Source organism: Mytilus edulis, chromosome 1, assembly GCF_963676685.1.
Source record: "Mytilus edulis chromosome 1, xbMytEdul2.2, whole genome shotgun sequence".
Lineage (NCBI taxonomy): Eukaryota > Metazoa > Mollusca > Bivalvia > Mytilida > Mytilidae > Mytilus > Mytilus edulis.
In genome coordinates this window covers 111,621,247-111,634,020 of record NC_092344.1, presented here as the reverse complement: position 1 = coordinate 111,634,020, position 12,774 = coordinate 111,621,247, and the positions used below count along the sequence as shown (strand labels likewise).

At 32.7% G+C, this 12,774-nt stretch overlaps 1 protein-coding gene across 1 annotated transcript; it reads left to right on the top strand.

Moving 5' to 3' along the window:
* Positions 1-237: 237 nt before the first annotated feature.
* On the top strand, positions 238-5,995 carry LOC139499746 (heat shock 70 kDa protein 12A-like). Its single transcript, XM_071288438.1, has 4 exons — positions 238-558; positions 2,546-2,764; positions 4,259-4,418; positions 4,777-5,995. The coding sequence occupies exons 1-4, from the start codon at positions 238-240 to the stop codon at positions 5,913-5,915; spliced, it is 1,839 nt and encodes a 612-aa protein (XP_071144539.1). The 3' UTR covers positions 5,916-5,995.
* Positions 5,996-12,774: the final 6,779 nt, after the last annotated feature.

Below are 12,774 nucleotides of genomic sequence, written 5' to 3'. Positions count from 1 at the left end.
GTGAAATTCTTCACGATTGATAGCATATTTCCTTTTACAACCTCTTATTACGTATATCAAATAATCAGATATGACAAATTTAAATCTACTGGGGCTGTCAATCAATAAAATTTAAGTTCAATGCTGTATATTTCAATAATTAAACTTCATGGGTGACAAGTAGCAAACTTGTATGTAGATTATATCTTGAGACTGAAATACACTATTACAATTTAAGGAACTTATACTTAAAACGGGATGTCGAAAGTCAAAACAAGATTGGTTGTTGCAGCAATAGACTTTGGGAGCCACGGATCTGGTTACGCTTTCTCTTTTCGACATCAATTTGAAGCTAACCCAATTGATGTATCGTCACCAATGTGGTCCCCAGAAAGCGGGGGCGATAGTTTTTATAAGACTCCTTCTGCCATGCTGCTTGACTCCAATAAAAATTTGGTGGCTTTCGGACATGATGCAGAAGACCGCTACTCGGTTATCTGTGAAGACAATGAACAGAATGCATGGTACTATTTGAAGGGTTTCAAAATGAAATTGTATAGAGCAGTGTTGGAAGAAAAGGTAAACCGTTTGTTTTATAATCCTATTTATATTATGGAAAGGTTCTCCAATGATTGATATTAGACGGAATTCAATTTGGTTATATATGTTATCTATCAATAATCAATAAGTACTTATCTACTGTTGCTCTGATATATGTATACATGAATGGAATGATAAGTTTTTTTGTTATCGTACATACCCTCGCTTTGAAAAGCTGGAGTTATATAGTTAATTAAATTACCACCTTGAAGAGACATTTATTGTCGTAACGTGCATCTATTTGAGTACAATTTGTACCGTTTATGTACTAAAAGATTTCGTACGTCCGCTTGTTCTTTTGTCGCATGTTTCGTTCGTTTTACTGTTTACTTTGGTATCTCCTACTGCAGCGCTGCTGAACCGCTTTAGGTAATACATTTTTAAGGATTTTCCTTATCACAGTATACACACTACCAGTGCTTAATATTTGGGAATACCTATGTTGCACCCTCACCTCACAACTCCTCCTTAATCCCTTATTACTGTGGATTCATTAAATTTCGTTGGATACCAATTTTCGTGGATTTCGTGGTTACAGGTGAACCACAAAATTAAATGTTCCACGAATGAGAAATTTGCTATAGTCTTGTCAAATGCAAGTTTTCCCTTATCCACGAAAATTGGTACCCACGAAGATAAATGAATCCACAGTACAAGTTGTTGAAAATGCTCAGCAAAGCAAAGATACAAGATTTATAAAGGTGTAAGCCAGATGCGTTTCGTCTACGTAAGACTCAGCAGTTCTGTTAGAATAAAAAAGTGTTATTTTCAAATAAAGTACGAAGTTAAAGAGTGTTATTTGATTTGTGGTCGGATTATTTTGAGGGGTTTTCCCTTAGTAAATCATTGACGTTACAAGAAGTTGTAATAATATGTTGTGAGCTTTGATCATAGAACCGGGTATTCTATATAGTGTATAACTGGTACCATTTCTTCTATATCTTCGTAGTTGTAGTGGTAGCAGTTGTTGCGGTAGAAAATGTTTTTTAAAATTTGTATTAATAGAATAATTAATGACTGACATACTGTTCCGTCTTCTTGATTTTATCCAGCACAGTCAGTATTAAATGTTACATCCAAATTGAAATCATATATGTTTGCTAAATCTGTTGTATTTGATCAAGATTCAGTCTAAGGTGAACACAGTGCAGAATCAACAGAATCATTGCATTTAAAAATATGAATTCTTTTTTTAATTTCGTTTCTTGCACTATGGTTCAAGTTTAACGAATAAAGTGAATTCAGATAACTCTAAAACAGGGGCGAAAGATACCAGAGGGACAGTCAAGCACATAGATCGGAAATAAACTGACAACGCTAAAAATGAAAAAGACAAACAGACAAATAATAGTACACAAGACACAACATAGAAACTAAAGAACTAAGCAACAAGAAATTATTCTACTTAAAAGACCAATAAATTGTTTAATCGTGTGGATCTCACTTGTATTATTGTAAAGATCTCGTTTGCTTATATATTATACAATCTTGTGCATTTTATGAATCTAGTGATTATGTTTGAAATTGAACTGAATTGAACTCTGTTCTCTTCATTACTTACGTAACCGTCAGAATTTGAATTACATGCTTTTGAATAGTACGTATTGTGCAGGATTGAAGGAGACTCTTATATCAACATTACATTATGAAAGCTATGTTAATACATATGGTATATACAGAAATCTGTATGCATCAATACTTATTCTATTTTCACTGATATTTAAATTCCTTAAATCAAATTTAAGACTATCTTTCGAGTTCCTGATAGGTAAATTTATCGTTTAACGATTTAATACAGTGACGATTGAATACCGTTTAAATATATGATAAGCACGAACTTCTGGTAGTAATTATAAGAATTGTATCACCACAAAGCTTCAAAAAATACCTCAATTGTTCTCATGTTCAAATATGTTTTTCCTTAATTACAATAAATATACAAGTTATGTTATAAATTGCTTTTCAGGATATACGAAAAGATTTTGAAATGAAAGACATCAATGGTAAATCTATATCAGCCAAATTAGTTATAAAACTAGCCATTCAGTACCTCCGAAAACATTTACTTGACCAATTTGAAGAAAGAAATATTGGAGTTGATGCAAATGATATAGAATGGGTTATAACCGTCCCAGCTATATGGAATGATGCATGTAAACAGTTTATGAGAGATGCAGCAGAAGAAGTGAGTACCAAATGTGTCCTGTTTAAGGCATACGATACAGTTTTGATCCTGTATTTACAGTTTGATGAAAATTTCCATATAGTCTAGTTTTTGCCTGCTTAAATCAAATATGTAATAAAGAATATACCTTCATGTGCTACTTTTTGAGTTAAATGAGGTCGAAATTTTGTATATTTGCTCAAAATTCGGATTTGTGGCCGTATTTTCTCTTTCGAAAGAAAGCCATAACTTTTTTGTTTTAAAAGATAAACACAAATTGTTTTTTGTTAGATAATTTATATTTTTTGTATTTTATAAGTATCCTAAAAAATTATGCATTTTTTATTCAGAAATAACTCATGTTTATCAAATGGTCATGAATTAAGAAAAAGTCGTATATTTTTGCTGTATATTTATCAAAATTAAAAAAATTCCTCTATTTACAGTTTTATAAAATTTGGTCTACATTAATCTCCCTTCAGAATGAAACAAAATGTCGTTTTAAAAATAGGGGTCCATGCACTCGTTTTCAAATTAAATCAGTTTGAATGATAAAAAATAGTCGAAAAATGCATCTTTTCCCGATATGTCATAGTTTGACATCGCGAAAATAACATTTTACGTTAGCAACGTCATTACCTCCCCTGTAACTGTATCGTTTGCCCTTAATAAGAACTAAATAGCAAGCAAATGGTCCTCGTAATATGTAAGGCAAATAAGCGAGCAATTGCTTTCTATGTGGTATGTAATGGTGCTTCTGATACAAATAAAATTATGACTGTGAAGTGCTCCCATTGATTCAAAAAAAAGAGAAAATGATAGTTTAAATGCATAAAGAATATATAAATCAGAATTAATAAAAGAGGAAATTACACGAACTCGATATGGAACTTGACCAGGTGAATTGACAGGGTAATCATGCAAAGTTAACACATTTGTTATCAATCCTAATTTGAAGTCGTTCATCTATATAGAAAACAAGATAGGAAGCTTATCTTCTATTTGTGTGTTCTGTCCTCAATGTCACCTTAACTGCGATACAAGCACTTAATGATCTGTAGTTTTTTTTAGGCACATGGCATTTTCAATATATCTTTAAAACGAGAAATTAAACAACTTGGCAATACGGTTTCTATTTTATCTCTTGAGAAGATTTATTTTGAATTCTGCTACAAACCAATATAATAAGTATCCAATGAAATACCAAATATTTGTTGAAATAGTTTTTCGTCGTACTCATCAACTAAGTTGTTGATGAAAGTTCTGGCATATTAATGTCTAAGTGATTGATGCTCGCCTATGTAACTGAAAATTTCCAGGAACAAGATAGAACAAAAGCTTTAATATCACATGTTGGCAAACTTACGTTTAGGATGGAAGATCTTACTAATCACTATTGAAAATTCTGATAACTGCTATGTTTTAATATACAAAAGCTAACTATAAACAATAAACATCAAGTATACCTAGGATTACATATTGAATATACTAACAATAAAACTGATTATCCTTCAGGCAGGTATACATGGTGATATGTTTTCCATTGTGTTCGAACCAGAAGCTGCATCTGTTTATGCCAGGCTATTGCCAGTTGAAAAATTCATAGGCGAAAACAAGTCAACTATTCTGAAGACTTTTGATCCAGGAACCAAATTCATTGTTGTAGATGCTGGAGGTAAGACCTTTTTTACAGAGACGAGAATATTAAAAAAGAAAAATCACAGAACTCCGAGGAAATTTAAAAAAGGAAAATCCTTAACTGCCATATTCCTGATTTGGTACAGGCATTTTATTCTGAAGATGATTGTCAATTGAAAAGTATAATTCTGGTACAAGTTAGAGAGATTTCCCTGTGTTTTGTATCGTCAATGAACTACTGAATTATCAAGTTGAAATATCAAATATTGTTAAAACATAGATCTTGATAATCTATTTTTTGTGTTTTAAATGTTCTATTCAAACAAGAATTTTAAACATAGAAGTCTATATTGTAAAATACCAAACCGTATAATAGTTTAATTAATATATTGTAGGCGGTACAGTTGATATTTCTACTCAAGAAGTCGCACCGAATGGAGAATTAAAAATCATTCACAAAGTATGTGGAGGCTCTTGGGGTGGTGAAATGGTAAATGAGAAATATAGAATCGTTCTAACAAAGCTGGTTGGGGGTCCTGTTTTAAAACAATTTAAAAAGGAACAAGGAGCAGATTATAATGAAATGATGAGAGATTTTGAGCGTAAAAAGAAGACATATAAATTAAACAGTAAAGAAACTGTTAATACTAGATTTCCTGTTTCACTAAAAGATATTATAGCCGATTCTGAAGATAGTTCGATTGAGAGTATAATAAACGAATCGACTTTTAAAGATAAAATAAGCACAAAACGTGATAAAATGTTTATAAAACCCGATTTGTTTCTAACATTCTTCAATGAATCATGTAATCTGACAGTCGAAGAAATCAAATCTGTTCTCAACCATCCACGTTGTGAAGATGTCTCAGCTATAATGATGGTTGGTGGGTTCTCAGAGTCTGAAGTTTTACAAGATGCTGTTAAAAAAGCATTTCCAGAATTAGATGTTTTTGTTCCGGTAGATGGAGGTTTATCAGTTCTTAAAGGTGCTGTCATTTATGGACATAATCCAAACATTGTTGCTTCACGAGTATGTAACTATACATATGGTGTAAGTTTAAGTGTTCCATTCAAAACAGGGGCTCATCCTGAAAGCAAACGATATACTTGGGATAATGAAGAGTGGTGCCGCCATGTTTTTCATGTTTGTTTTAAAGCAGATCAGGATGTTAAGGTCGGGGATATTGAACAAATTGAACTGAATGACACTTTTGTCACTTCTGCTTCCCAATGTAGACGAACACATCCGCTCAGGGCAGAAATATACATTTCTGATAAGCCAGATCCAAAGTTTGTAACAGATGAAGGCTGCCAAAAACACGCCGTTATTCACGTGAAACCATCTGGAGGACAGTGGCCTGAACAGGTATTTGGGTGGGTAGAACTAAAAGTGGCGGGAACTGAAATGATTGGAACCTACGTAAATGCTACAACAAAAGAAAGGACTTCTACTAAATTTGAATTTCTACCTTCAGGTTATAAATTCACTAAAGGAGAAAAGAAAAGATTGTTTGATCCGGCGGCTTCCGAATGACCTGATTCATTTTAATGTATAAGATTTTAATTTCATATCATAAACTGTTTAAATAAAATAAAACTATTTGGTTTTGATAACACGTTGCCAATTTTAATCCTAATAATGATAGTAGAACAGTGGAAGCTACCTGATTAAGTCTGTCAGGTAATGAAGTTCAAAGGACTTTTAAGGTAGGCATCTACTTATTATTAAAGTTGTGAATCCAATGGAGGAACGAACTTAATCTAAAAATAAGATGCGGTATAATAACCAATGAGACAATTTTCCACAAGAAACCAAATGACATAGAAAATAACAACCATATGTCACCATACGGCATTCAACAATGAGCAAATCCTTTACCACAAAGTCAGCTATAACAGGCCCCTAAATAACATTTAACAATTCAATCAAGAAAACTAACGGTATACTTTATGTAAAAAGTAATGAACAAAAACAAAAATGATACTCAACAACAAATGACAACCACTGAATTACAGGCTCCTGACTTGGGTCATACACATACAGAATGTTGCGGAGCCACACAAGTTTGAAGGCACCAATCATCCCCCTAACCTGAGACAGCGTTGTAATAGTACAACAACAAAAAAACAGTTAAAAAGGCTTAACTATCAGATGGATACAAATAGAAAAGCTTCTAACAAAAACACAGATTGGACGTGGTAGAGTACATCTACATCCAATCAACAAAAAAACATTAAATACATATCTGAGAGTACTTCAAAACCCTTAACAAAAAAGATCATGCATCTAAGACATTTTGAGCGTCTATCTCGATAGATTCTCTATATAAACAGCGTTTACCTAATTAAAGAGAAAATCCGACAAACGATTGTATTATATAAATAGTGTAAGCTTTGACGCTTACATGCCTTCTTATAGCAGAGAACTAAAATCGTATTGTAGAGCTTCTCAAAATTCGGAAACCTGGGTTTGTGCGCCTCTGAAATTATCTCATTTTTTAAAAAGACCTCTCACACCACATATTCCTATATCTAGATTTGTTCGTCTCTGAAATCACCTACCAGATTTTTGTTTTTATATTTTAGTTTGCGTCAACGAAATTTATACGATATATTTGGTTTACAGTTTGATTCAGATGAAACATTGAAATAGCTAGATAATACAATTAATTATCTAATTACTATCACAGTTTGATATTAATAAGTATTGTTATTTGCATTTTTATTAATAAATGTAATACCAGTATTACAAATTAATCTTGATTCAATCCTAATTCTATCTTATTTTTGGGAAATATTTTTAGAAATTAAAATGTGACGTCACTTTGTGTGGGTTTTTTTTAGAATTTCAAATGTGACGTCACTTTGTGCGTTGATGGCTTTAGCTAACTCGGCTGTGTATTTTTATGTGCTGGATTAGGTTGTTTTTCTGTATTGTATCTGTTTTTATTCTGTATTTAGTCACCACTTCGGTTTTATCATGTATATCTGTTATATAGTTATTTTATAAAATTTACTGTTTGCAAAAGTATAAATTATTCTAAGTAATGAGGATTTTCTTATCCCAGGCAGAAAACCCTATCGGTATTGGGCACAACGTTTTGGAACTTTTGGTCCTCAGTGCTCTTCAACTTTGTACTTGTTTTGGGTTTCGAACTTTTTTCATCTGGGCGTCACTCGTTAGTCTTGTGTGGACGAAACGCACGTCTGGCGTATCAAATTCTAAACCTGGTACCTTTTGTTAGCTATTATTCGTGTTTCTCTGTCCTATATGTTTTCCCATTTATTTGTATTGTAGTCCTGTCATGTAATGTTTTCATTTTAATGTAATATTTAACATTGCCATAAAAGCTGGAGGTTTGGTATGCCACAAAACCAGGTTTAACCCACCATTTTTTTCTTAAAATGTCCTGTAATGTCAGGAAAATTGCCATTGTTATATTATAGTTCGTTTCTGCGTGTGTTACATTTTAATGTTGTGTTTTTGTTGTGTCGTTGTTCTCCTCTTATATTTGATGCGATTCCCTCAGTTTTAGTTTGTAACCCGGATTTGTTTTTTCTCTATCGCATGAACAAACGGGAACTCCGAAGTAAAACTGTCTTTCAAAATGAACGAAAATTTAAAAGAAATGAATACACGTTGCTTTTCCGTCAATTTGAATTGAATGGAACATTTTGAATTACAAGCTCGGCCCAGCATGAAAAAGCGGCAGGGAAAAATATAGATCCGCTGATTGAAAATTACGGCTTTACCGCCACTTCAAAAATAAAAAAATTAGCAAAGTATATATATATTATACTGAAGATATAGAAATGTCTGCCTGCATCAATCAATTCATTTCAAATTGCGCAAAATTTCGGAATTACAGTTATTTCGATTTCAGTTGATACTGTTTATATATTTATACATGTGCAAATGCTGCTATAAAAATAGAATTAGAGTTTTTATTTTTGCTTTACGTATTTCTTCTCAAATTTTCGCAAAACTACTAACAGGAATATTGTTGGCATAAATTACGAGGTCCTAAAGCTGTTGGCGATTTCCAATCTCTGCAACATCTAATACGTACGTTAAAATCCCTCGAAGACGGTTCTTCAAAATCACACGCAGCTTTTCTATTCAGTACATTGTAAGCTTGATCACTACAACTCACAAAATATAGACTGGATACATTTATCTGAACGTCATGTAAAGTGTGTTCAAAGTCTATGTTGAACAATTTATAACAACACATAGCTGAGTGGGGGATAGACTTAGAGCAGATTGGTATCCCGAGAAAACATTGTCAACCGCGGTGAAGCCGAATAACAAAAAGATAAATAAGTTGAAATTTATATACATTTGTATTTAGATATTCACATCTATGCACTGTCCGCACTATAATAACGGAACAAAACCAACGATGGAGAAAAAAGTAGGGATAATATGCAACAAACTTTGAAATATTCTTTTTGTTGGTCTTTTGCCTACAATTCCCATATATTTACCATTGTTTGTCCTTTGGACGTTTTTCGTTTTTTTCACAAGACATTGTCATTATGTTTTCGGCTTATAAGTTTCAATTTCCCGTTGCGCGGTATATTTCGCCTCCAATATTGTGAAGCAGCAATTATTGTGGTCGAATATGTGAACATTAGATGTATCTCTTCATTCGGAGAATCTATTTTAATGAAAGATATTTTATTGTTTCTGTTCAATAAGTTTATAAACATATGTTCTTAAACATTGTGTTTTTAATCTTTCCAGAAATATGTTATAAATACTTAGGACCTCGTATAATCACTGAAAAAAAAAATAATAGGTAATCAATCCTTTTTCCAGGATAATATGCTCTACAGCGCAATTGAATAGCCAAACAAATTAAAATGAGACAGTAGTTGTCTTTACAATTTTGCTGAAATAGCCTTGACGTTGCGTAATCCTTTAGGCGACGTCATGATTTTTCTCTCTTTTCCCGTCAACAACACTCTTTCAACGGCTGATATATGAAAAAGGAGTTCGGTAACCCCATGAAAATTATATATCAAAAGAAAGGAAAATAATACCCAAAAAACATTTCATTTTTATAGAAAAATCGTAGGATTGGTTTAAACTGCAGAATAAATAAAGCTTGGAATTTCTTATTTTTGGTTTAAAGACGTTATGTCTATGTACTTTATGTTGTTTCATTACCATTTTCAAATGCCTGGAACTCGGAAATTAGATCGGTGACCAACTTAAATTTTTCGATTTTTCATTATCTTTCAATAAGTTCTACGTGCATACAATTTCTTTTAAAAATCGCAGGACAAGCCATTTACGTACCTGTTACCTTAACATGAACATTTCGCAAAGGTAATTTCTCATGGTCCTAAGTTAAGAGAACCCTAAAAAATCAATTGGAATACTAACTTCAAAATAAAAATGGATTCCATTGATGATTAAGTTGAACTTGACACTTTGACAGAATGGGTCAAAACAATCAGGCCTTGTGGTAATACAAATTTCGAGCATGACTTTTGCACTCAGAATCAGGAATCAACCAATCATAATACTGGATTTATTTGGTGTTTCGAGCACAAATTGTGTACTCCGAGTGCTTAGTCAAGTTGTATAACAAAGAACCCATGTATCTGATAAAACGTTGCATTCATAAGTTGAAAAACTGTGTGAATGATCGACCGAAGTCTGTATTCATGATAAGTATGTTGTAGTTCCTGCGGACAAAGCTTCAAATAAAATTGTCTTTGTGTGTAAATTGTACTACTACGAGTGTCTTGTAAAGGAATAAGGAACAAATAAGCACCCAGGTAAAATTAAAATCCACATTCAAAACATATCATTTGACAAGGATGAGATTTTGGCGAATCATAATTCCTTCATGGCTCCAATGAACATTATATTGAATAGTAAATCGGTGAACTTACCTTGTCTGTATTGGATACGTAAACTTCACAAAATTGCGTGCAACCAACAAAAACTAAAAAAATGTCCATTAGATTGACAAAGATTCTGTTCGCAGTGAAAGAAGGTATTCAGAAATACTGTGAAACTGTGTACTCGCGTAGTGGTATCTATAAAAACTCCGGAGAACTTCTCGGAAATTTTAAATCTCGATCTTTCTCTGAAATTAGTTCTGTCAAAACTTTGATTCTTCAACCCTGTATACCACCATATCACATGTGAAATTGGAAAAAAAACCTAAAAAAAATAATAACCCACAATGCTTCTCAACATAAAATTAGAAGAATACGCTATAAGATTATTACTTTGAGTACCAAACGGCATATGTTGTTAGTAGTGAACAAAAAAGTAAAACATGATACACAGAGAATCAAGTTATCAGTATGCTAAGTTTCTTATTGACAACATATTTGTTGATTTGGAGGCAGACTTTTTGGGAGATATCCGTTTGCGCCAAAAATGCGTCCTTTTGCGCCACAACTTGTTTCTCCAAAGCTACGATTGCGCCACATGTTTCAAAATTACATGGATATTATTTGCGCCAAAAATAAAACATACGATTTTGCCAATTAGATGAAAAATGACTTCCCTACTCGGACTTGGACTTGGAACCAGCAGTTGACACGACTTCCTCTGCCTCATTTTTAGACTTATACCTCGAATTTGACATAAGCGGTCATCTCAGTACCAGAATCTATGACAAACGAAACGATTTTAGTTTTGAAATTATCAATTCCCCTCCCCAAACCTTAGTAGCAATACTAGTATACCAACTTCATCTACATTCATGTAGGATATGCATTTCCCAACTCAATCGATATACAAGAGCTTGCAGTTGCTACTCAGACTTTGTAAAACGTCACCAGTGTCTGAGCAGAAAGTTGATGATCGAAGAACGTCTCGTCCTTTTTCTAAAAAAAAGTTCATCGGAAGATACCAAAACCTTGTTGATGAATATTCAGTATCAACTAAATGGATGTACAAGTACCCGACCACGTCCACTTGTATTTTTGTCCATCTGATGAGTTAAGCCTTTTTCAACCGATTTTTATGTTCGTTCTTATGTTATACTGTTATACCACTGGCCCAGGTTAGGGGGAGGGTTGGGATCCCGCTAACATGTTTAACCCCGTTATGTATGTATGTGCCTGTCCCAAGTCAAGAGCCTGTAATTTAGTGGTTGTCGTTTGTTTATGTGTTACATATTTGTTTTTCTTTCATTTTTTGTATACATAAATAAGGCCGTTAGTTTTCTCGTTTGAATTGTTTTACAAATTGTCATTTCGGGGTCTTTTATAGCTGACTATGCGGTATGGGCTTAGCTCATTGTTGATGGTCGTACGGTGACCTATAGTTGTTAATTTCTGTGTAATTTTGGTTTCTTGTGGAGAGTTGTCTCATTGATAATCATACCACTTCTTCTTTTTTTTATATAAATAACACAAGATGGTCTTGGAGTATAGAGTTATGTATCTGCCTAATAACGTGAACTTTATTATAGTATTCTTTTATTTGTTTGTAAGTTATTACTTTTACTGTTTATTCTATTTTTGGTGATATTAATTTGACGTAGCTCGGTGCGTCGTTGTGTTATTGTGCTACGGTAATTTTTTATTTTTGTCTTTCGTTTTTGCTAATGTGCTTTGTCGATATTCCTTTTTGTTTATCTTTGTCGGTATGTTTGCTTTTTTTATAGTGATTATGAATACAAAACAGTGTTGACTGCTGTACCCCTACTTTGACAATTTTACCTATTATGTCTTTTTGTTTTATTCACACATCGTTGTCAATATAATGGAATTGTATGCGACTGTCATAGATAGCTATAAAACCACCATTTTCTACATAAGAAAATGCCTGTACAAAGTTGAAAATATGACAGCTGTTGTCCATTCGTTTGAAGTGTTTGAGCTTTTGAATTTATCATTTCCGTTTAGATCTTTCCATGGAGTTCGTTATATTTGTTAATTTACTTTTTTCATGTATGACATTAAAGAATTATTATATATATAATTTTTTTGCTATCATTATGTATTGTTTTTTGCAATAAATCTGCCATTCAGCATGCCATCAAGTTGTCGTCTTTGGTACTCGTATATGGACAAAATATTATTATCTGATCATTAAAAAAATAACTGCTCATTACAGCTGTTTTCCTATATCGTTATGAATAACTGTATTAAAAATAATTTCGAGAAATATTCAGTAAGCTAGTTTTTGTGCGCAAACTGACTAAATAACAACACGTATAGCTTCTATAAGATAAGAGTTATTGCAAGACTGTCAGTGTAACAACTATCATACAGAGTCCAAATGGAGCGGATTTACACAAATATGCATGGGTCACTGTATTACCTTGAATAATAAGCAAATATGTTATTGTCCGCTATAAAAGACTACGAAATAACAACATTTAAAACCATTCTAACGAAGAAAAAAAATTACGACC